This window comes from Carcharodon carcharias, chromosome 2 (assembly GCF_017639515.1).
Source record: "Carcharodon carcharias isolate sCarCar2 chromosome 2, sCarCar2.pri, whole genome shotgun sequence".
Taxonomy (NCBI): Eukaryota; Metazoa; Chordata; class Chondrichthyes; order Lamniformes; family Lamnidae; genus Carcharodon; species Carcharodon carcharias.
In genome coordinates, this window is record NC_054468.1 from 186,301,903 (window position 1) to 186,326,765 (window position 24,863).

The 24,863-nt window shown below is 43.4% G+C and overlaps 1 protein-coding gene across 6 annotated transcripts in view; it reads left to right on the forward strand.

The window, feature by feature from the left end:
- The first annotated feature begins 826 nt into the window (after positions 1–826).
- The window catches only part of smyd2a (SET and MYND domain containing 2a), a 55,840-nt gene continuing 31,803 nt past the window's right edge, over positions 827–24,863 (forward strand). Inside the window, exons 1-5 of one of the 6 annotated variants that reach the window (XM_041215666.1) lie at positions 827–1,228; positions 7,603–7,666; positions 10,671–10,781; positions 14,127–14,187; positions 20,517–20,641. In XM_041215666.1, the coding sequence (XP_041071600.1) occupies positions 1,068–1,228; positions 7,603–7,666; positions 10,671–10,781; positions 14,127–14,187; positions 20,517–20,641 (522 nt within the window). In that variant the 5' untranslated portion in view covers positions 827–1,067. The remainder of the gene's footprint in view (positions 1,229–7,602; positions 7,667–10,670; positions 10,782–14,126; positions 14,188–20,516; positions 20,642–24,863) is intronic. The other 5 variants (XM_041215674.1, XM_041215652.1, XM_041215658.1 and 2 more) reach the window with 5 other exon arrangements.

The following is a 24,863-nucleotide window of genomic DNA, read 5'->3' on the forward strand; positions in this document are numbered from 1 at the left end:
CTGGTAAAAGGGATTAGGTAGGTAGGTCAGGTGTTTCTCATGTGTCGGTGCAGACTCGATGGGCTGAAAGGCCTCTTCTACACTGTGATTCTGTGAACTATCCTCGGTGTTCTGGCTAATATTTATCCTTCAACCAACATCACAAAAAGAGATTATCTGGTAAAGATCATGTTGCTGTTTGTGGGAGCTTGCTGTGCACAATTTGGCTGCTGCATTTTCTGCTTTACAATACTTCAAAAATGCTTCATTGGCTGTAAAGAGCTTTGGGATATACTGTGGCTATGGAAGGCACTATACAAATGCAAGTCTCCTCTTTTTTTCTCCCATTTGCCTCATAATAGGAACAGGACAAAATTGAAAAACATCTTGCAGAACCTACTACTTTGGAACCAGCACAGACAGTTTAACACTAACAGATTTATTTTTAAAAAAACTATATTAAATATATACATAGTTGATTTTAAAAAGCTCGATGTTGCACTTTTGAGCACGAACAGCATAAGGTTATACAGCTTATACAATGAAAAACTCAAAACCTAATTTTTAAACAGTTTAAGGTTATGCAGTTTATACACTGAAAAACTCAAAACCTAATTTTTAAACAACATAAGTTTATGCAGCTTACACACTGAAAACTTCAAAACCTATTTTTTAAACAGCGTAAGGTGATGCCTTAAAAATTAGGTTTTGAGTTTTTCAGTCAGGTTGCGAGAGAGAGAGAAAAATAAACGAGTGAGACTGCTTTCTATAAGCTCCCGCCAGATCTACACAAGTGAGCAGGGAAGGTTCAGAGAGTTAGGCTAGCATTTGGACCCTGGAGGAGCAGGGAAGCAGACGGCGAGCTGACTGCAGCAATGAGGATGGGAGTGAGCGCTGAGCCGCTTCCATTTAAGTAGTTGGTGCTGGACGGTCGCCGCGTGAGTGAGTGAGAGGAAGAGGTGGGGGTGTTTGAGACCGGCAGCTATGGAGTCCGATCGCTGAGAGGTGGGGAACAAAGTGAAGGGGAAGCGAGAGAGAGAGAGGCCCGCCGGAGAGCTGCTGTAGAAAGCGGGGCCTCACTTCACCCAATGCCCGGGGCCATGGAGAGATTTCTGAGCGAGGGCAAGGGACGGGGTCTGAAGGCTGGGAAAGACTTTGGCATAGGAGAGCTGGTCTTCACATGCCCAGCCTACACCCATGTCCTGACTGTCAATGAACGGGGAAATCACTGTGAATTCTGCTTCGCTCGGTATGTGGATTGCAGTGAAACCTGTTTGTTGCAGCTTGCTTACTGTTTGTGAATGCTTCAGTCCGCCTGGATAACGACTGGAATCCCACAACTGCAGTGCTTTCACTCTGGGTCCTGCTGGATGTAGTTGAACTCTCAAGGTTTGCAGTGTACCAAAAGCAGGAAGAAATCAGCATTTTAGTGGAATGTATCAATTGTTCCCCAGTGACATGTAGCTGTGTGGTTAAAGATCAAATAATTTATTATTATTAATATAGTATAATTTGTATCATTCTTGGGGGGGTGGGGGGGGGAGAGAACCGTTTTTGAGCATTGAGTTTTCCAAACATGAGCCTTACCTTGTTCCTTGCAGTGTTTGGATTTTTTTTTCACCTGAGTAACAGTCTTAATTAGACCTGGAATGGCTTTAATCACGAATTCTACAACTCGTGTGGAATCTGAAGGTTCTCTTAGATTGAAGGACGTGAGAGAAAGACAGTTAGACTTTTCACAACCTCAGAATGTCCCAATGTGTTCTGCAGCTAATGAAACGCGTTTTTTTTGGGGAAGGGTAGTCAATGTTGTACTTCCAAATACTGAGAAATGAGGATCATGCACTAAAATGATTCCAGGGTTGTGGAGAGACGAGAGAAACTGGAGTTGTTCTTGGAGTAGAGAAAGTTAAGGGGAGATTTATTAGAGTTGTCCAGAATAATGAAGGATTTTGGTAGAGTGAAAATGTGTTCCTCTGGCAGGTAACCAGACACAAATTTAAAATAACCACCAAAGGACCCAGAGGGATGATATGAAATTTTCTAAGCAGTGAGTTATGATGATCTGGAATACATTCCTTTAAATGGTGATAGAAGTTGATTCAGTAGTAACTTTCAAGAGGGAATTGGGTAAATATTTGAAGTGTAAATATTTGCAGGGTGACGGAGAAAGAACAGGGGAGTGGGATTGATTGAAAGATCTGGCACAGGCATGATAGGCTGAATGGCCTGATTGTTAGTGCTCAATTGCTGCTATAGATGTTAAATGGATAAAAGCCATTTTTTTATTGCCATATGTTATCGCCCTCTGGTGGTTGGAAGCCTGATCCAATATGGGTGCAGCCATTTTGTATTGCTTGTTGTACTGCTTGATTTTGTGGTTACATTAAAGCTCAGTGTTTTCACCTAAACATTATTGATATTGTGATCAAGTTTATGTGCCAAAGTAAACAGCTAACTGGTGTATAGAGTCATAGAACACAGAGGAGGTCATTTGGCCCACCATGCCTGCCTCTTTGAAAGCTTTTGAATTAGTTCTATTCATGTGCCTTTTCTCCATAACTCTGCAATGCTTTCCCTTCAATATTTATCTAATTCCCTTTTGAAAGTTAAAATTGAATCTGCCTCCATCATCCTTTCAGGCAAGCAGTGCATTCCGGATCATAACTCGATTTTTGTTTTAAATGCTCCTCATCTTGCTTCTGATTCTTTTGCCAAGTAGCTTTAAGTCTCTGTCCTCTAGTTACTGACACTTCTATCTCTGGAAACAATTTCTCTTAATTTACACTTATTAAAAACCCTCATGATTTTGAATACTTCTATTAAATCTCCCCTTGAAACTCTGTGCTCTAAGGGGAGCAGCTCCAGCTTCTATCTGTTGTCATAACCGAATTTCCACACCCCTGATACCACTCTAGTAAATTTCCTGTGCCACCTCTCCAAAGCCTTGGCATCTTTCCTAAAGGGTAGTGGCTCAGCATTGATCACACACTCCAACTGGGACCTACCCAATGATTTTATTAAAAATAATAAGCATAATTGCCTTTTATACATTATTCCTCCGTTTATAAATCCAAGAATCTTGTATTCCTTTTTTCTTTAAACAACTTACTCAACCTGTCCTGCCAGCATCAATGATTTGTATACACATCATCCTCTTCTATCTCTGTTTCTGCAGTGCCTTTAAATTGTGTACCATTTATTTGCCTCTCCTCATTCTTCCTACCAATATGTATCACTTTACAATTCTTTGTTAAATTGTATCCATATGTCTGCCCATTTCACCAGTCTGCCCTCCTGAACTCTGCTAATATTCTTCTCACTTTTCTCAGTTTCATGTCATCTGCAAACTTTGAAATTATGCCCTATGTACCCAAGTCCGTATGTATAAATCAAAAAGAGTAGTGATGTTAATACCAAGCCCTGGACAACATCGCTCTTATACTTTCCTCTTGTCTGAAAAAGAACTGTTCACCATTGCTCTTTGCTTTCTATTTCTTAGCCAATTTTGTATCCCTGTTGTCACTACCTGTTTAATCCCATGCGTTTCAATTTTGAAGTCTGTTGTGTGCCTTTTGAAAGCCCATATACACAATAGAACTGTTCTACATCAATTCTCAGTTACTTCAACAAAGAAATCAAACTGTGTTTGGTTAACTTGATTGCCTTTAACAGATCCTTGCTGGCTGACATTTAATTATCCAAATGATAATTAGTTTTGCCTTGAGTATTTTCTCTAAAAGGGTCCCTACCACTAACGCTGGATTGACTGTTCTGTATTTGCTGGATTTATCCCTCTCTGTTTTTGAACAAGGATGCATTATTTCCAACCTTTAGCTCTCTTCCCTTGTCTGAGGAGGTTTGGAAGATTGTGGCCACAATCTCCACTTCCTCAGCAACCTTGTGCTGCTTACCCAACGAGGTGATTTTTCTACTTCAAATAGCCAACGTTTTAAGTATTTCCACTTTATCCCATCCAATTCCTTTTATTCTGACATTGGCAGCATCCTCTTTAGTGAAGACTGATAAAATATTCATTTAATGTCTCAGCCATGACCTTCTCTGAGAAACATAAATGACAAAAGTGGAGTCAGGCTTTTGAGGTTTTTTTTTGTTACCCATTAATCCATCCTCATACATTTTCCCCCCACCCCCGACTCCTATCCCTTTATTTCCATGTTTAGCTCTCCTCTACACTTTATGCATTTAGTTTTGTTATCTACTGAATAATACACCTAACATATTTAGTCAGTGTCTTTTTCTTTCTTTCGTTTTAAGCTCTATCTTTAGTCACCCAGGGAGCTCTAGCTCTGGATGCCCTTCCTTTCCAGTTTAAGTATTTTCACTTTTTTTGTGCTTTTTTAATTTAAACCGAACATAGCCTCAGATTGGGAGGTGATGCGTTGCTGTCTTGATCGCCTACGTTGAGGTGTGGTGATAGATGCAGCAGGTACACCTGCAGTGTTCTCAATTGGGTCACGCTGCAGGGGGTAGTAATGTACAACTGCAGTGCTGATTCCAATGGTGGAAGAAGGGCAAATAAATGTTTGTTTTCAAAATCACTCCCTTCTCTGTTTTGATCATAAATGCAGCCATCACTTTGACAGGAAAACGCCTTTTTTTTCAAAACAAAGATTTTATGCTACTGTAGAAGTTGAGAGAGTGAGACTGTGAGAATTTTGCATTAAAGAATGAGTGGCAAATCAAAATATCTATTGGCTCTATTGAGGTGTTTCCAGACATATTTTCATGTATCAGATATATTGACTTGCCTTTTGTGGTGCAGTTAAAAACATGCAGAGTTAAAATTGTGAAATTTTTGGAGAGGGTTGTGTCTGCCACAGCATTTTCAGCCTATTTTAATTTCAGTGTACTTGTTCAAAAGGGAACTAAAGATGTCTTGATTTTAGGGGGGTGGGGGGGGGGGGGGGGGGGGGGGTGGCTGGTGGTGGGGGGGTTGCTGTTTGTTGTGCATCTTAGATGTATTTTGTTTGGGATTTGTTGAGAGTAGTCCTGGTTAAAGTTGTCAACTTCTTTAGTGTAACAAAAAAACTAGCATTTATGCAGTATCTTTTTAATATAAAAGAAGTCCCACAGTGCTTCACAGGTGCATAATTAAACTCAAGTTGCCACTGAGCCAAAGAGGGACATTTTAGGGCAGGTGACTAACACTTGGCCCAAGAGTTAGGTTTTTTTTAAAGACTGTCTTTTTAAAGGAGGAGAGGTGAAGAAGTGGAAAGATTTGAGGTGGGAATTCCAAAACTTGAGGCCTAACACATGTAACTCTTTCGAGTACAAACCCGTTTCCATCTGTTTCAGATGAAGTTACATTGTTTCATAATTTGCCATTGTGAGATTTGAACTCTTGATCTTGGGGTTACAAACCCAGTACCATAACCACTTGGCTATTTGGGCCAAGCCTAACACATGTAGGTGCACCTACCGAGGGTAGAGGTAAAGGACATTTAGTGGCTGGGTGGGGGTGCTGTGCACAAAAGGCTCGAGTTGGAGGGGAATGCAAAGTTGCTGGAGGGTTGTAGGGCAGGGGAGGTTAAATATAGGGAGGGGCAAGGCCATGGATGGATTTGAATACAAGGATAAGTATCTTAAAATTGAGTTTCAGGACCCAGAGCCAGTGTAGGTCAGTGCACACAGAATTGAATGGTGTATGGGCAACGGAGTTTTAGATGAGATCCAGTTTAGAGGGTGAGAGGTGGGAGACTAGCTAAGGAGTCCAGAGATGATAAAAGATTGAACTGAGGTGGAGGAGAGACTGGAGATATTGTGGAGGTGTAAATAGGCATTCTTTGTGATGGAGAGAATCAGGGCTGGAAGGCTTGGCTTGCAGGTCAACTAACCACACAGGTTGCTAATAATCTAGTTCAACTTGAGACAGTGACAAGGGTGGAGCAGAGGCATAGTGGCGAGGGAACGGAGTTTATAGTGGAGGCTGTAGACGATGACTTTTCCGCGTTGGAGGAATTTTGGCCCATCCAGGATTGAATTTCGGAGATCTGAAATTGTTCTGTCTGTATTGCCATATTGAAGGAATTTCTCTAAGAGTGCAGAATTGTAAATCTTTCAGCATGTGAAAGCTGCAATGATTTAGGTATGCCCAGGTCGGGGCAGAGCTTCAAATTATTAGCTGCGTAGGAACAGGAAATAGGCACTTTATCTCTTCAAGCTAGTCGCGCCATTCAGTAAGATCATAACTGATCTATGACCTAACTCTGTATAACTACATTTGCCCCATATAGAATCTTTGAGCAGTTACAATACAGGAGGTTATTCAGCTCATTGTGTCCATGCTAGCTGTCCAAGAGCCACTCACCTAGTCCCACTACCGTGCCTTTTCCCTGTATCTCTGCAAAGTTTTTCTCTTCAGATAATTGTCCAGTTCTCTTTTGAAAGCCACAATTGAATCTGCCTCTATTACACTCTCAGGCATTGCTTTCCAGATCCTAACACTCGCTGCATTTATTTTTTTACAAAAGGTTTTCCTCATGTCACCATTGCCCCTTTTGCCAGTCATCTGAAATTGCCCTGTGGTTTTTGATCCTCTGCTAATGGGAACGGTTTCTCCCTCATGACTTTTGGATAACACAAATCTATCAGTCTCATATTTAACATTTACAGTTGACCTGGCATCGATAGCACTTTTCGAAAGAGAGTTCTAAAATTCAGCCACCCTTTTTCTGTGTAAAAGTGTTTCCTTGTGTTTTCGTGTTCGCTAAAATATGTGAACAGTAGTTATTCTGTAGAATTCTCTCAAAGTTCTCTCACCTTTACATTGGGCCTTATTCACCCCAAAGGTATTTACAGCCAATTAGGTACTGTTGAAATGTAGTCACTGTTGTGTCGGAAACACAGCAGTCAATTTGCCCACCCCAAACCTTCCTAACAGCAATGTGATAATGAACAAATATCTGTTTTAGTGATGTTGGTTGAAGAATAAATTTCATCTAGGGCACGAGAGGAACTCCCTTACTCTCCTTTGAATTGTGTCACAGGAACTTTTATGTCTATCTGACAGGGCCTTAGTTTAACATCCTTCACTACAACATTGGAGCGCCAGTCTAAATTTCATGCTCTAGCCTCTGGTATGCAGTGTGAACACACAACCTTCTGACTGACAAGAATGGTACCACCGAGCCACGACTGACACAATTTTTATTAAATAAAAGAGGAAAGCAAAGCTTTCAAAAGAAATTTGAAATTCAGACTTGTGGGCCACTGACTACTGCACTTGAGCCGGAAGCTAAGTTATTTTTGGATTTCTGTCATTTCCAAATTTCCAAACTTCCCTGCTTGGGATGCCCTACTTAAATTGGGTCAGATTTCCTCTTTATGAATGGGGAGAAGAGTTGTACAAAATCTATAGCCCTTAACTTTTTCTGGTATGTGATCAGGCAAATGCACAGTTCAGAAATTGACATTTTCACTGCATCCAGAACATTTTATGCAAAATTATGGTGCCCTTGCAGGAAATCATACCGTACCTGTAAAGTTAGGAAATCACAGTGCGCTAAGTCACGCACCTTACCATTGAGCTGCTTCTTCAAAGACTGCGACTCAGATGATGGATAAGGCTGCCGAGTTAACGTGTTTTCTCTTCTTTTGCAGTAAGGAGGGTTTGGCAAAGTGTGGTCGTTGTAAACTAGCATTCTACTGCAATGTAACCTGTCAGGTAAGATTCCGGTCTGTGATCTGCAGTGTCCATCGAAACATAAATGTCATTTTTATAATACAGAAGTGTGCCCATGACCTGTCAACAGTAACTTAGCTTGCCACATTGTTTTGTATCCATCTGCATTAAAACTTACGCGAGAGCTGCTCCTCTCATGCTTCATTGTAGTAAATGTAGGAGCCCGGTGTGGCACTAGGCTGCATAAGTGAGGAACATCCCAGGATGAGTGAGGTAACCCCCACAAAGATCACAACGGTAAGTTACAATTGGTTTTCATGTTCCCAGCAACAAAGAAAAAAATGAACCTTGGATTGTACACCTGATTGCTGAGAAAGAAGCTCTGTATGAAAATGCGGATTCGGAGTGAGCATATAATTGACTGATGTCTTTGCCTTTGTGGCAGGATAATCCTAAAGGAATTTTTATTTGTTAAGAATACTAGAACACAAGAAATAGGAGCAGGAGTAGACCATATGGCCCGCTGAGCCTGCCCCCCCATTCAACTCCATTTTATCACCTGCTCTCCATGTCCCTTAATTTCCTGACAGACCAAAAAATCTGCCTATCCCGACCTTAAATGTATTCAATGATGCAGCATCCACAACCTTCTGGGTTGGAGAATTCCAAAGATTCACAACCCTTTGAGCGAAGTTAGTTCTAGATGATCGGCCCCTTATCCTGAGACTGTGCCCCCTTGTTTTAGCCTCTCCAATTGGCAGAAACATTCTGTGTCTATCCTATCAAGCCCCCTCAGACTTTTGTAGGTTTCAATGAGATCGCCTCTTATTCTTCTGAACTCCAGAAATATAAACCCAATTTAGTTAGCTTTTGGCATTGGACAACCTCTTCATCCCAGGGACCACTCCAGTGAACCTTCGCTGTACTGCCTCCAATACAAGTATATCCTTTCTTAAATGTGGAGACCAAAACTGCCCACAGTACACCAGATGTGGTTTCGCCAAAACATGTACAACTGAAGCAAAACTTCTTTATTCTTGTCCTTCAATCTCCTTGCAATAAAGGCCAACATGCCATTTGCCTTCCTAATTGCTTGCTGCACCTGCATGCTAACCCACTGTCTCTTCATCTCGGTATTAATATAGATTGTAAATAGGTGAGGCCCCAGCACTCTGCTAGTCACTGCTTGCCAACTTGAAAAAGCTGTGTTTATGCCCACACTCTGCTTTCTATCCATTAACCAACCCTCTACCCCAACTCCGTGAGCCCTTATCTTGCCTATTAACCTTTTGTGTGGCATCTTATTGAATGCCATTTGGAAATGCAGGTGTACTACTACATCTACTGGTTCTCCTTTATCTACCCTATTAGTTACATCCTCAGAAAACTCCAATAAATTTCAAAAAACAGGATTTCCCCTTAATCAGAACAAGTCAACATGGTTTTATCATACTATGCTTTTCTAAATACACTTTTAAGACTTCCTTACTAATCTATTCCAGCATTTTCTAAACAACTGATTTTAGGCTAACTGGCCTGTAGTTCAGTTTTCTCTCCACTTTTCAAGAAAGAAGGGAAATATTTGCCAACTTCCAATCTAATGGGATCATTCCCAAATCTAATGAATTTTGGAAAATCATAACCAGCACATCCACCATCTCTGCAGCTATCTAATTTAGAACCATAGGGTGTAGACCATCAGTACTTGGGATTTATCGGATTTTAGTCTCTCAAGTTTCACCAATACTTTTTCCCCACTGATATTAATTTCCTCACTTTTTAGCCACTATGTTACCGTCTATTTCTGGTATGAAATGTGTGTCTTCTACTGTGAAGACAGATACAAAATATTAGTTCAGTAAACTTTCTTAAGAGCAGATTTTGGAATAAAATAGTGTATTCATTGTTCACAATGTGTTTTACACAACACTGGGGAGACAAAGCGCAGACTGAGTGACCATTTTGCTAGGTATAATACCAATCAGTAGAGGGATTTCCCCCGATTCCCAATGACTTCAGTTTTGTTAGGGCTTCTTGATGCCACACTCAGTAAAATGCCGTTTTGATGTCGAGGGCTGTTACTTGCACCTCACCCTTCACCACATTGACTGCAGCGATCCAAGAAGGTGACTCCCCAGAAGTAACTACAAAATGGATATGTATAGGATCTATAGAAGTAAGCAGGATACCCAGTGATGAGGAGCACTTTGTAACCTATTGGTGAATCAAAGCCCAATTCACCTGTGGAATAAGTAGTCTCCCCTCCCTTTTCATTACCTTTCTCTTTTCCATCCTCCTCTACACATTCTTGATTCTCTCCAGTACTCAGCAACCAAAAATTAGACAAGATTACTGCTCTTGATCATCTGTTTTACTGTACAACTGACCTCATGTGGGCTCTTGAGGTCAGCAATTGATTTTATTATGACGGCAGCCATGATCATCAAAATACCCTCTGTTCAGGTTGTCAGAGGAGAGTGACCACTCCACTCTTATGCACTGGGGGACCAGTAGTACTCCCTCAAAGTTTGCGAACAATATAGCTGCTTCATGAGGATAGATAGATAGAAAATTGGAGAAGGGAGAAAGGTACAAACAATAAAATAGAATAGATTGAGTTGCTCCTGTACTGTAAATGCTCCCTGTGGTAAATTCTGATGTAGTATACAACTTATCCTCTTGACTGCTTTTTAATTGACTACTGCAAAATTGGGATTCTCAAGAATTGGTGTGGAGTAACATGATCTCCACTGATCCCCTCCAGAATGTATAGGTCACGCTTTGGGAACAGGATTAAGAGGGCAAATTCATCCCACCTATTCTTCTCGGGATGCAACTGAGAAGGATGCAACTGAGAAGGATAAGTGAGTTTGTCAAAACAGTACAGGTTATATCAGGCACTCCTTGTGGTATAAATGAATTTAAGTCAGTTTGCTGTGTTAGAATTCTGCTTAAATTAGACCATTGAGGTGAGCCTCTTTAATTAAAATGTTTCTAATGTTTGGAATCTTAACTATGAAATGTATCATCTATCTTTTTCTTGCAGAAAGCTGACTGGCCGATGCATAAACTGGAATGTTCTTCCATGAGCAAATTTGGACAGAATTGGAACCCCTCAGAGACAGTCAGGCTGTTGGCAAGAATCCTGGTCAAACAGGTGAGATGGATGAACCGACAAACTGTATTATTGATTGTTGTCAGTTGGGAGGATGGCAACAGCTGTGGTGTAATAATACTTGGGGATCTGACTGGACTGCTTACTATCTCTGTTGAGTTAGCCCCTCTTGGCACAGAATGGCTGTGGCATGAGGTTATAAATTGGCTGGGATTCCAGCTCGTGACTACTACTCAGTGACTTGTGCTGGAAGTGCATGTGTTCGATATCTAGTGAGGATAGGGCTGTACATGATTTCCCCTGCCTTTCCTTCTCTCCAATAATACTATAGCCTGCTGAAATTAATTGTCAAGACAGTGCACAGTACTAGTCTCCATATTACAAAAAAGGTTATAGTGGCATGGTAAAAAGGTATAAAACATTTTACAAGGATGATATGAGAACTGAGAGGTTATACTAATCAAGAATGATGAAATAGGCTGCCGCTCTTTGCGGGTTGACCTGATAAGGTCTTTAAGATTATGACAGGGTAGAGAATGGACTGGATTTTTCTGTCAGTGGCACTCACCTCTCACCTTGGTATTGGCCACAAAGATCTAGCAATCTCTGAGAAGGGAATTTTCCATTTTCTTGACAGAAGTTTAAACCTCCAGGCAGCCCAGCACTGGAAGGTTTTGTCGTTTCACTGATTGCTCTGTACTCTGTGGTGATTTCAACTGTGCACCCTCTAGATCAAGCGCAGAATCAATGATAGTAACTTCTGCATTACTGTGTTATTTTTGTACACATGCAGACTTCCAGAGTTGCAGTTGGTTTTAGTGGAGCAACAGGTGATGAATGTTGACAGTTTAACCATTACTACTGCAAAATCTGGGCTGTTAATGAATATAACTAAGCTTTGGAAGCCTGCAGGAAGTGGGAACAGAGATGGGCGGGCCCAAAACTTCCCAGGATTGGCTAGTGGGCAGATTTGCTGGCATCTAACCACTTCTGGGCCATTTTTTAGGGTGAGATAATGGCTGCTTGCCCAAAAGCAATGAGAAGCTTGTTAACATAATTAAAATGTCTCTTAAGGCCTATGATCAGAGGCTGACTGGAGTTTTTTAGCCAGCCTGTGGGTCGCCTGTCTGGAGACCGGCAGAAACCTGGAGGCAGCATACTGGCAGCGCTTCAGGTTCAATTTGAGCCCCCCCCCCCCCCCCGCCCCACCCCACAGCCACCATATCTGGAGGATTGCCACAGCTGGAATTCAGCTGGAATTCTAAATTGCTGGAATTCACACCAGGCTGCCATGATGGTGGTCTAGCAGTTGTGGCCGTTTCTTTTTATAAGTTTGTAAAAGATAGAAGTGCTAAGAGGGCACCTCCATTTTGAGGCACCCTCTCTCTCCCTTACCTGCATTGGCAGACTAATTCTTTCAGTGCTTGAGGGCCCCCTATTGGCTTTAACAGTTTCGGAGCCCATCCACTGTACTTGGTGTGTCCTCTAACCTTTAATTGTCTTTTTATTTAAAAACTGTGGCGTGCGTATCACGCTGATGCCATGGGGGTGGGGATCCCAAACTTATCCTGACCCAGAAATGAAAACTCAGCCCTTTGTTTCCACCTATACTGGAGACCAAAACTAGGAGCCATAAATGTAAGCAAATTCAATAGGGAATTCAGGAGAAACTTTGCCGGGGAGGAGTTAGAATGTGTACCTGGCTGTCACCAGGAGATGTTGAGTTGAATAGTTTAGATGCATTTAAGGTGGAAGCTAGATAAATGCGTGAGGGCGAAGAGAATAGGTTATGTTGATAGGGTGGGAGGATACTAGCTTGGGGCATGAACCAGTCGGCTGAATGGCCTGTTCCGACTGTATATTCTGTGTAGTTCGGGATGGACTATCGGGTGCGATGCTGAAAGGCTGCAGCTACCACCTATCAAACTGTCCCAGTTTGAGTTGCTGTCTTTGTCTCTCAAAGTGCGAAATGAGAAAATAGGGAGGAGAGCAAAGAAGTTAGTAAATTGGGGTTGATCATACAGTTGTTGCACTCTGGTTGATTAATTGTATGTTTTGACCACTTTTGGTATCTTCAGTCTTAAGCTGTGATTCTTCTAAAATGCATTCACAGGCATGATGGAGTGAATGGTCTCTTTCTGTGCTCTTGGATTCAATAATTCTTTCCAAGTGAAATAGGCAGAAGTTAAAAGTTGGGCCCCCTTGGTGTGTTTTTAATAAACAAAATATTAATTTGTTCTGGTGAATTCCAGCAATTTAGACATTCCATAAGGCCAAAGTAATGTTTCACTTAACTAAAGGATGCTTGTCAGTTATTCATCCAAGTGATCTCACTAATATTTATTCAGAGCATCAAAACAGTATTCTGTAACACTGAATGACATCTCGGTTTTAAGGTGCTCCTATGGATAGCAATATCTTCTAATTAAAAATTGAGTTAAATATTGAATCTAGAGTACACATTGAATTTTAAATAACAGTGGTGACCCTGTTTAGAAACAACTGTATGATCAATCCCAATTTTGCCTTGTGATGAATCTGAGCACAGTTATCTCCAACTTGGGCTGGTTTTTCCCTAGGGCTGCTAAATATTCCAGGAGGCTAATTATTAATTTACACCATCCCAAATGTGATTGAAATTATAAAGGGTTTATTTGATTGAATCCCAGTTAACTCCTATTTGCAGTTCCTTTGTTGTGAAAATTAAACTTTCAGATTTATTACAGTGCTAGTGCTTTCATTTCCCTTCCTTGAAATACAAAGACCTGTAAATGTAAAGAGAACAGTGCTCAAACTGAACTGTAGGCAGCTGGGTGACATACTGGAGGACGAGTAGCAGCGTAGAGCTGCACTTCAGCAAGGCAGTGGTTTTTATATAAAAAGAATATCTCTGCTTTTCAAATGGACATATTTTGGGTGTACTGTCATTCCATAGTTTCAAGAATTTGAAGCAAAGTCCTGCCTTTAGCCTATATTACCTGTGATTTTTGTTTCTCAACTTACTAGACATATGTACAGTACCTAGAAAAAAGGTTTTAAGTCTGGAAATTTAAGCAATATACAGAAAGTATTAATGCAGTATAGTACCTTTGAAATCTACTGAGAACAGGAGACTATAACTGGTCTGCCTGATCTTATTATGAAGCACACTGCAGCTTTAAGAATAAGAGGGATCTGGAAAGTCACAATTGCAAGGGCACTATTCGGCTCCCTCATCAAGCCCTCTCTTCCAATTTTTTATATAGCAAGTAATCCATTTTGGAAATTAATATTAATGCCAGTAGACGGGCCTTTGTTTTAGACAACAACGTTGACTCTTGCCATATTGAATCTTTGCTGTTATAAATACACTTCTAAATTCTGCTGCATTTTCTTTTTATTATCTAGAAAATGCACCCAGAGAAAACACCTTCAGAGGAATTATTAGCTGTTAGTGAGTTTGAATCACGTAAGTATTCCTCGCAACGATTGAAGCCAAAACTGGATTACAGGATTCTGGAACTCTTTTTAAGAAGAAAAAGATTTTAGTTCAAAATTAACACAAAAAAAAATGTCACATTCCCTTCATGATGCTGTTAGTACTTTGAGATTGAGGAGTCTGTATAACTCAAAGTGGCTGTCTGTTTCTCTGTGCTTGCCTTCACTGAAGCCTGGCCCTATCCTACAAACATTAAGAGAAAAGTTTGCTGCTATAATGTTTCAGACTTCAGGGTCTGGATTTCCCTTTGAACCATGTCCTGTTTTGGGGTAGGTTTGTGGTGTGAAACTAGGTACTTGAAGGCTCATCTCTTGCAATAAAATTGGATCTGAGTTACCTTCCCAGAGGAAAAAAAAACATTAATTCCCTTCAAAGACTGCTGGGACCCCAGTGCACTTTGAATCTGAGGTCATGCACTAGCTCCTCAATATTTCCTATGGGGATCTCTAGGAGATTCAGTCAGGGTATTTGCTGCTAGTTTTACTCTGCTCAAAGTATTGCTTTGCTTTGAATTTGCCAAAGGGAATCTCTGTTGTATGTTATGACAATGAGAATATTGAAGTAGTTAGATTGTAGGCTGAGCTGGACATCACAGAAGGCTTCTCTTCTCCATGCCCTGATATTCATTCATCAGGCCACACCATGATGATCTTGCTTGGGCTTTCCTGACTATAGCTGCCTCAGCAGTGTGCACTTTCTCCTGGAGGCTAAAGGGTAAATATTTCAACCACTGACTGGAGAGCTGAAATGCACTTCCACTAGGAGAAAATCATTGTGTACCAATCAAGGTCACCACTGAATTTCTTTGTGACTAAATCTTTCCAGGCAGCAATGGGTGACCTTTATCAAACTAATTAGGCAGTAGTTCCCTGTTCCTGTAGAATTGGATAGCTTTCTCTCATTGGTTGTTTGTTTCCACTAGGCAGGATATGAGTTGTGCAACTGTCCTGAGTAAAGCAGCAATGACCTTCTTGACACAACGGTCAGGCCCTGATGATGTTATCGGGCCTGATCTTCAATTTCAGCTTGATCAAGGGAGTTGATCTGGCAGTTTTCCTACCAAGCCAACCCCACTAGGATATGGATCGATGGCCAGAAGAGCAAGGCTTATAAATTTAAAATAAAAAATGTTTCCTTGTGGGGCAGGAGTTGCAAGAGTGCAGTAAGACCTTGGGCCTTTCTTGCCTCATGTAGTCTCCATTCTGCCACTTGAAGTAAGTATGAGGTTTGTCCTCTTGATTACTTGATTATAGCCCTTGTAAGTTGGCAATACACTCACTATACCTGACAAGAGGTGGTAGCTACTCTGAATGTAGGACACAGGAGGGTGGGAGAGGATGACACTATTTGAGGAACTTGGCACATTAACACTAACCAATAATACCAGATAAATGGCATGTGCCACTTACAACTTCAGCAAAGCTTGCATTTACATAGTGCCTTTAACATATAAAAAGGCCTAAGTTGTTTCAACAGAAGTGCGATCAGCCAAAAATAGAAGTTGAGTCAAATTTAATGGTGTGATGACTAACTACTTGGTCAAGGAGGTGAGTCTTAAAGGAGGAAAGGAAGGTGATGAACCAGAGGAGTTTAGAGAGGGAATCCCAGAGCATGGGACCTAGATAACAAGGGGTGGCTGCCATTAATAGAGGATGGAGGTGGGGTATGCATAAGAAGGTAGAGTCAGAGCAGTGGCGAATTTTCTGGGTAGTGAAGCGTTTTTAAATGCTAGGATGGGAGTTTTAAATTGGCTTCCAGACCCTTTAATTCCAATGTAGGTCAGTAAGGGCTGGAGAGCTGGATAAACAAGACAGCATATGGACTGCGGAGCTTTTAATCAGCTGAAGCTGAAAGTGTATGCAGGATGGGATGCCAGTCAAAGAGCAAGTGTACCTTAATGGGCAATAAGAATGGTTGGCTTATTTTTGTCAGAAAAATTGATTAAAATTTCAGAAATGTGGGGAAAGGTATTGCGAACATTACAATTTAAAAAAGAATTTCAGTGCCTGCAGAGCTTCCCTCGAAGATAATTTAAATGAAAAAAGTGCCAGCCTAGCGGAAGTACCATTGAATAATTTAAATATTTTTATATCAGCTCCAGGGCATTAGTAGAGCTTGCGCAGACAATGGGAAAAAACACATTGATTCACTAAAATTGGAGGCCAGAAAGAAAGTGGTGTAGGACCTGCTCTCTCAATTCAGTGCACCTTCCATGCCAATTGCTACTTGATCTTCTAGGGCAGAATTTTATGCCTCGCTGGCGGGCGCATGCCCAACCCAATCGGGCGACTGTCCCAACATCATCCTGCACACGCGCAGTCTTCAGATTGGTGGGTGTGCGCGGGTGTCGGAGCCGTGCCCACCTTCAATTAAAAGGCTATTAAAAACCCAATTGATCCCAATTTTATGTTGCCTGCGTGATTTTGTGCTTGTTGCGTGGGCAAAATGGACAGGCGGGTCAGCCCACTTTTTGCAGAACCTCATCCAAGGGCAGGATAAAAAGGGCCAGCAGCATTGCCATTGTGAGTAATAATGGGCTTAGGAGATAGTTTGCAGCTGATTGCTTATTGGAACTTGGCAGCTTCATTCCTAGTATTTCCAGGCTTCATTTCAGGACTCATTGGTGTCGCCAAGGCCCCTGGAGGATTTTGACCGTGTGCACCCTTGCAGGTATCAAATAGCCTTCGGTGACCCTGGTAGTGGGGATTGTGGTCTCCGCTGAAGGTGCCTCCTCTGAGGAGGAAGAGAGGGGCAGAAGGGAGAGGAGGCCAGGTGTCTCAATGCAGCTTCCAAGGGAGTGACCTTTGGAAGGAGAGGCGCAGGCACAAGGGGTGCAGGACCAGCAAGTATTCTAAGGCGGAAGGGACCACAGAAGACACCACTATCCTGCTGCCAGGGTTTACAGGCAAAGATGCAGCTACCTCAATATGTCCGAGGTGCAGTGCCGAAGAAGGCTCTGCCTCTCCAGAGAGACCGTGACCTCCATTTGTCAGATGATCGGGCCTGAGATCATCTCCAACTGTGTTGATGGATGCCCCATGCCAGTGGCTCTAAGGGCCACAGTGACCCTCTACTTCTATGCCTCCAGCTCTTTCCAGGGGTCAGTGGGGGATTTCTGTGGAGTCTCCCAGTCAGCTGTCCACAATTGCGTCAAGCTGGTAACAGAAGCTCTCTTCAGGCAGGTAATGACATTTATTCATTTCCATATGGGCGAGGTCAGTCAGGCTGAGTGAGCCAGAGGTTTAGCAGCGGTTGCTGGGTTCCGCCGCATCCAAGGTACCATCAACTGCACACACGTGTCCATCAAGGTGCCAGCGGGTCAGCCAGTTGTCTTCGTCAGCAGGAAGGGATTCCACTCTATGAATGACCAGATAGTGTATGACCACAAGATGCAGATTCTGCAGGTCTGTGCAAGGTACCCTGGTAGCTCTCATGCTGTTTATATCCTGAGACACTCTCAGGTGCCAAGGCTGCTGAGTGACAAGGGCTATCCATTGAAAAGGTGGCATGACCCCTCTTCGCCACCCAAGAACAGAGGCAGAGCAGCATTATAATAAGAATCATGCCTCTACAACGGTGGTGGTAGAGTGGACCGTAGGTCTTCTGAAGATGCCTGGACCATTCAGGGGAGCACTACAATACCCCTCAGATCAGGTGTCACTGATAGTGGTTGCATGCTGTGCTCTCCACAATCTGGCACTGGCAAGGGAGGACCCACTGGAGGAAGAGGATCTTGAAGCAGCTCCACAGACTGCAGAGGATGAATCCAGTAGTGAGGCAGAAGAGAAGCATGGTGAGGAGAACGCGGAGGACGTGGAGGCAGGGACACCAGGGATGCCTTGATCCAATGCTCCTTCAGCTAGGCTGCCAAAGGTCTGCTTCCACCTCATGCCAGGGCTGCCGCCTCCATCCCGGATGTCTGGAATGACCCTTTCAATTTAACCTAAAGTCTACTCAGTGCCTGTGCAATAACGTTTTGAGCTACTCATGTCCAGCATTATGTACTGGCATACCCTGCACCAAAAAAATCGGTAAAGCTTACTCAGGCCATTACGACAAAAGCAAAATTCATTTAATTTTGGCACTCAAAACAAATGAACATTACCATCTTTGGTGTTCATTTCCACACCAGTGAACATAAATATTACAGAACAGAAGATCACCTGTGAACAGTCCCGCTTCTGCTCATGGCACCTTAAGCTTAGGTTTGCAAGTGCTATGTCTTGGTGCTCCCTCCTCGTTGGCAGCAGTATTGGAGACAACCTGATGACTCTGCTGTCTTGTTAACCTTTATGACCTTGGCAGTCGTCCTCTAGCCTATGCTGGCCCTGCTGGGGAGGGAGCAGCCTCATTAGATGCCATGGTTACTGGCAGAGGGGTGGAGGAGCTGCTGCCAACACCCAGAGCGCCCTGAGAGAAGAGACGACAAGCAGCTCATGCACTAATGTGAGGTTGCCTGTGTGAGGGCTTGTAGGTCCAAGCGCAACCCCAGGAACCCCTGATTCTGTCCTTGGAACTGCCTCTCCATGACAGTCAACACATTCAATGGAAGAGGCAGTCCGTTCGGCCATGAGGGTCAACACAGTGCTTATGCTTCGCATGGACTCCTCCACATCAGAGACCATGGCACGCAGACCCTCGTGGATCTCCATCAGATCCTCCCGCCACATCCCGCTGGACATCCAGCACCTGCTGTCTAACGTACGACTCCAGTGGCTCATCATCTGCCTTCAACTCAGCATCGTCCTGGTCTCCAGCAGTCCTCCAACGGCTGGTGCCCTGCACCTCTCTGCCTCCGCCTGCACCTCAAGTGAGTATGAAGTGTCCTCACTGCTGTGCACTGACATTCTAGCTGAAGATCTAGCACCCACTGAGGTTCAGAGACCGGGTGTGACATAGGTGCAGCTGAAGCCCGGTGGTCCTCTGACATCAGGGGTGGCGCTTCGGGGTCCTGCGAACAAGCGCCTGCTGGCAAAGCCTAACGGAGAATAACAACATGTCATTTGTTTAAGTCATCACACTGTCACTGTACATGCCAGGCACCCTGGTGAGACAATGGAGATCTGCATCATGGTGCCATGGTCTTTCAATGATCAATGGGGACTCGAGTTTTGAGGCTTCCATCAGTTAAGAGACTACACGAGAACGTTTGCACCATGCAAAACTCTCACCTCTGAGCACTGCACTCTGACCTTTGTCTAACATGCCAGCCTCTCCAAAACTGGCCGAATAAGGTGCGTGGCGCCTCGCCAGCTCCAAGGCGTCCTGCTCAAACCTGGTCAATATTAGGAGGTTTTGGAGGCCATCGCCTGTGTGTGACCTCTCAGTGGTTATGGCTCATCTTCTCCTGAAAGGGCAGAGGACCACTGATTAGTCCACTCTCTACCTGCAGCACCATTGCAGCCTGGCCTACCCCACCTGTGGAACACCTTGCACATCTAAGTCGTGGCCCTCGAGCCGCAAGGCACTCAGTTCAAGTAGCCAGGGCTCACCCCCTTGGCCAGCTCCGGCACTATTGACAGTTGGCACTCAGACTCTTACACCCCTCAGCTCCACAGGGGAACGGCCAGCCCTTAACACTTCTGCACACTGATCCATGCCAACATGGTACTCGCCCTTGCTGAGTGCAGCAGATTGTGCAGCGCCACAAATGGTTCCACAATGTCGTGGCTGCTGATCTCGGCTGCCAATTCCTCCCAAGCTTCTTTAGTCTGGTGTGGTGGCCTCATCCTGCCATCTCTGGGAACAAGGGTGTCCCTCCTGGCAGCCACCTCCTCCAAGAGCATTGCGAGACACTCGTCTGAAAAACGGGGTGGGCCGAGTGCCCAACCAACCTGCCCTCCTGCCTGGCATCTACAGCTGTTGTTGAGGCCATAGCTTCAGTCTCCAGACCGCAGAATATGATTCTTCCCTGGCAGCCTTCAAGGAGCTGCCTCTGCCATTTTTAAACTGCCCGCCGGGCCGCCGTTGGACCCGACTTCAGACAGGCCCCCACACCCACCCGGCCCTTCCCGACCATTGGGAAGACGTGTTTCGCGCTGGGCAGGCCTTAATTGGCCCGCCAGCATGAAAACGCAGTCATGGGCCAATTACAGTTGTGGGCCTGTTTCCTGACTGGTCTCGGGCCTACCGATCGTGCGTGCCCACCAAGGGTAAAATTCAGGCCCTAGCGTATTGGACTACAGAATTGACTCCCATATCTCCCAATTCAATAGATTTAACAGCAATATAAAGATTTCTGAGCAGTCATAGTTTCACTGCAGGCTTTTTGATTAACTTTTTATTTTTGTTTGATTCAGACCTAGATAAATTGGATAATGAAAAACGAGAGTTGATTGAGAGTGACATTGCTGCCCTTCATCATTTCTACTCTAAGCACTTTGATTTTCCTGACCGGGCTGCCTTGATTGAGCTATTTGCTAAGGTTTGTACCAAATTTAAAACATGTTTTTTTTAAAATTTATGGATGTATTAAGGTGGCTTCAGAGCCCCCAAATGAATTTTATGCATACAGATATGTGCTTTGTCACATAGTTAAGTATTATTAGACTTGTGAAGGTTCCAACAGGATGGTGATGCACACCTATAGAATAAACTGAAAACTTCCAATGGACACAGAACATGTTTTATTTTTCTTTTCTCTGTATAACTCCTAGTGTGGACCTGTTTTTGTTGTGTCACATGGAGGCGGGAAATGCAATACTCTCCATTCTGTTTCCAGTTGATCTGCGTTTCTAGTCACTGGCTGGTTGGAGCAAGATGCTGAATTTAAAAGTGCAGGAAATTATGGGGAGGATTTTCCCCTCGTCAGGCAGGCCCAGGAGCCGTGCAATGGTCCATTGCCCGCAACCGGGCCCCGACCGCAATTTCACGCTGGCTGGCCAAGTAACAGCCAACCGGCATGAAATGTGCGCTGATGACCTCTGCTGCTGGGGTGGGGGGTGGGAAGAGCACAAGCGCTGAAGTGTGCGCATGTGTGGCGAGTGCACTTGGTAAAAGCTCCCTGAAGGCACAGAGCTGCCTCAGGGAGCTGAAGATTTTTAACATTACAAATAAAGATTTCAAAAATAAGGAAAATATCAGGGACATGTTAAAAATTTTTATTGATTTCTTATTTAAATCACTTTTTGAAATCTCATCCGGCCCCGTGGATGAGGTTTCACAAAAAACCCTTGGCCTATTTGCCCGCCTGCCCGCCAACCATAAGGTTGAATAGGCGGGGAAAATTTCACTTTTATTAATTGGCTTAATTATCGGCGCGCACTTTGCCGACTCCCACACGTGCCTGCCGATCGAAATATCACGCGAGTGCGCAGCAACGTCAGGACGTTCGCCCGACAACATTGCGCGCTATTTTACGCTCGGGCACGTCAGGTGCGCGTTCACACGCCGAGCTGAAAATCCTGCCTTTTGACACTCTTTGACCCATGTAGCCTGAGCATTTTCAACTTCAAGGTTTTGTTGAAAACCCATTGATACTTGGGGACAGGCGCCAGCTTGGAATGTGATTGGCAACTTGACCTTTGAGCAAGGAGACTATCATTTCATGATCTGTTGTTGCAGTAAAACTGAAGGGTGCCCAGAAGATGTTAAGAAAAGCTGGTGAGTTGCAAAGTCTTCTGCTCTCACCATCCTCCTTGGCACAATGGGGATTCAAACTGAGACTCCATTACACATGTGCTCCTCACAGGAGGGCCAGGAAAACTTTTGATTTGCCACAGAGTGTGCCACATCATTGGATGGAGAAGGCTTCTACCCCCATTACCCTGCTAATCTTGCAGAGGGACAGACTCTTAGAGGCTCTATTTCATCAAGATGTTATGAGAGAATTGTAGAAGCTGTTGCCGGCAGACTTACAGGACAAGCATGGTGCTGCCAGTGGATCTTGCACCAAAAGTGAGGTGGCTTAAATTTCTTGTCTCTGGCTGTTTCCAGGAAATGAGCGAGGACATGAGCAACATCAGGTTGTAGTGCATCACTACAAAAAGCAGTTGACTGTTTCCTTATTTGGCGAAGCAAGCAAGTATATCCCCTTGCCCAATGATAAGGGAAGAAAACCTCAGTTTTGTTTTCTGAACGGCAAGATCCTCCAAAAGTGCACAACTCTCTAAACTGCTCCAAATGATAGTGCCCTTTAAATGAGTTGCAACGACTTTAGTTTCACAATTTATCAGCTTGTGTATCCACCTACACCAGTTGCTGTTGGTGAATACCAGATTCCCTGGCAACAATCATGATTCATTCATTTTACAGCAGTCCACTCTGCCATTCTCTGCAGAGACTCAGCTAGTCAACGGTTGGCTCCTGGGAACACGAGAATCTCTGCTGTTACATCCCCACACACCTACAAGGCACAGGTACAATGAGGTGCATGCCTCCACCAGATCAATAATGAGCACACCATTGGATTGCTGAAGCAGCATTTCTGAAGCCTTGACAGTTCTCCGAGCATCCTTCAGAGTAACCAAGCCAAAATTCCCAAGATCACTGACGTTTGCAGCATTATCTGTAACTTTGCAACTTATGGGACATTTTTTTTATGAAGAGCCCTTTGAAGAACAGAGGAGGACACTGCTGTGGTGCTGGAAAACTCAGACGAAGCATCAACACAGGCACCTTCAGCTCTTGCAGCTGCCTATTCAGCAGACACTTTATCCCTGGGTTCTTTTTAGATTTTCTCCATTATTATCCTTTTGTACATATTTCATAATGAACATCCAGTGCACACAAGTCACCCTGCCTGTGAATCTGTAGATGCGCAGAGCTAATGGCAGTAGTGACCATGCTGAGAGCCGGAGTGGCTCTTTAACTTCCAATAAAATGATCTGTCAAAAAAAAAGCAACTGTGAAGGATGTATAATCATTTGACATACTTTTGGGAAAGTCTAGGTGAGAGTTTGCATAAGCTCTTTTTTTAGGGAGTATATTAGTTGCTTGAGTTGCAACAGAAGCGGATTATAGATTGTTCCAATCCCAGAGAGACCATTAACTTAATGTGAATTTGCCAGCTGCCGATGGAAAGAATCGCATGACAAAATTTCATATTTTAAGGCTTTTACTGTTACAAACAAACTAAATTCAACATCGATTAATGTTACTTAGTAAGCAACTAATACACTAAACAACAGAAAAGATTCTTTCTCCGTTAATTCATTCACAGAACCGAAAACCCCTGTACCTTATTTTATATGTGATGTCACACTTTCAGCAGATACATAGTCTTGTGGATAAAGTCCCAAACTCGTCTCGGCTACAACAGGCTGTGTTCACCCTATTAGACCATGGCAAGTCTTCCAATGTCCCCTTTGGAAGTTCCCTCACTAAGCCTCCTGAGTATCATTGAACTGACCTCCAGTAGCAGGGCACCCTCCCCTTGTTCTTTAAATCTCTACAAGTCCCATCTCTTCAAATGGAATCCATTCTCACCAGCAGCCTGCTTGGCGGTTAATACAAAAACAGTCTTTCCCTCAGCTTGGCACAGCAGCTGCTGTTTTCAGACTTCCTCTCCTGGTCTCCGTATCTGTCAGTGTGTGTCCAGCAAGACCAGTTTGACCCTCTTTTGTGTCGAGGTGTGAAAACTGGCACTTGAGTTTCTATAGGTTTTGATCTGGGCCTTGGCCCCCATAGCAACCAAATCACATGGACCTGTCTCAGGGCATGATTACCACCCCCCTCTTCAGGACACCCTGTTTTACCTTAAGTTAAAGGAAACACTTTAATACATAATCATGTTATAATGTCTCGCATTCATAGCAACATGGTCATTGGAAAGAATGGGCTTCATCTGCTTTTATTTCATTTGCCTATATTCAGCGCAGAAACCTGGCAATGCTATAAAATCTCTAATAAAGGCCGAGTAAGAATCAATCTGGACTGAGAGCTGCCTGAGTTTATATAAACTTTACAGTGACAATCCATTTAACAAATTGATTTGTTTTTGGGGAATACCAATATGACTGCTAAAAGTCCACATTTTAGTTAGGAAATACTACATAATGTGCACCATTTTATCTCTTAATATTCCAGTCCTTTAAATAAAGTGATTCCTAAATTGCATGGCCTCAACTAACCAGATGATTAGTTTACTGCCCCTTTGTATCGATCTAGGGATTAGGTAAAATTAATGAGAGTAAGCCAAAAGCTATAATAAAGCAATTATTGGGACTTGTGCGCCTGACTAGTGTCTGCTAGATGCCAGCCTGAGATTCTTAAATTGACAGCCACTGTTTCTGCCACTCAAATGTGGGGTGGCTACATTCCTACCTGTTCTAGGGTCATGTTTCCTCCATGGTTGGAAGCCGGAGCACAGCTGAACATGTGCTTGTGCTGAATAGAGAATGCTAGCTGCTTCATGTCCTATCTTGCTTGCTATGAAAGGAGAATGAATCCTTTAATGAATGTTAACCCAGCTGTTACTTTTCCATGTAGAATGAGAGATCTAGATCCTTGAGCAGAAAATGGTTATACTTGATGAAAACAGTAATTAATTTCAAGAAAACAAATCATAATCTAAAAAAAATCTATCCTTTTGCTTTCTTTAATTGGAAATGCTGTTGGAATGTTACAAGAAACACCATGGCCTGAATTCTTCTTTTGTTGGGCGCGTGCGATTGGCAGGCCTGGAAGCGGACATGACATGTACTTCC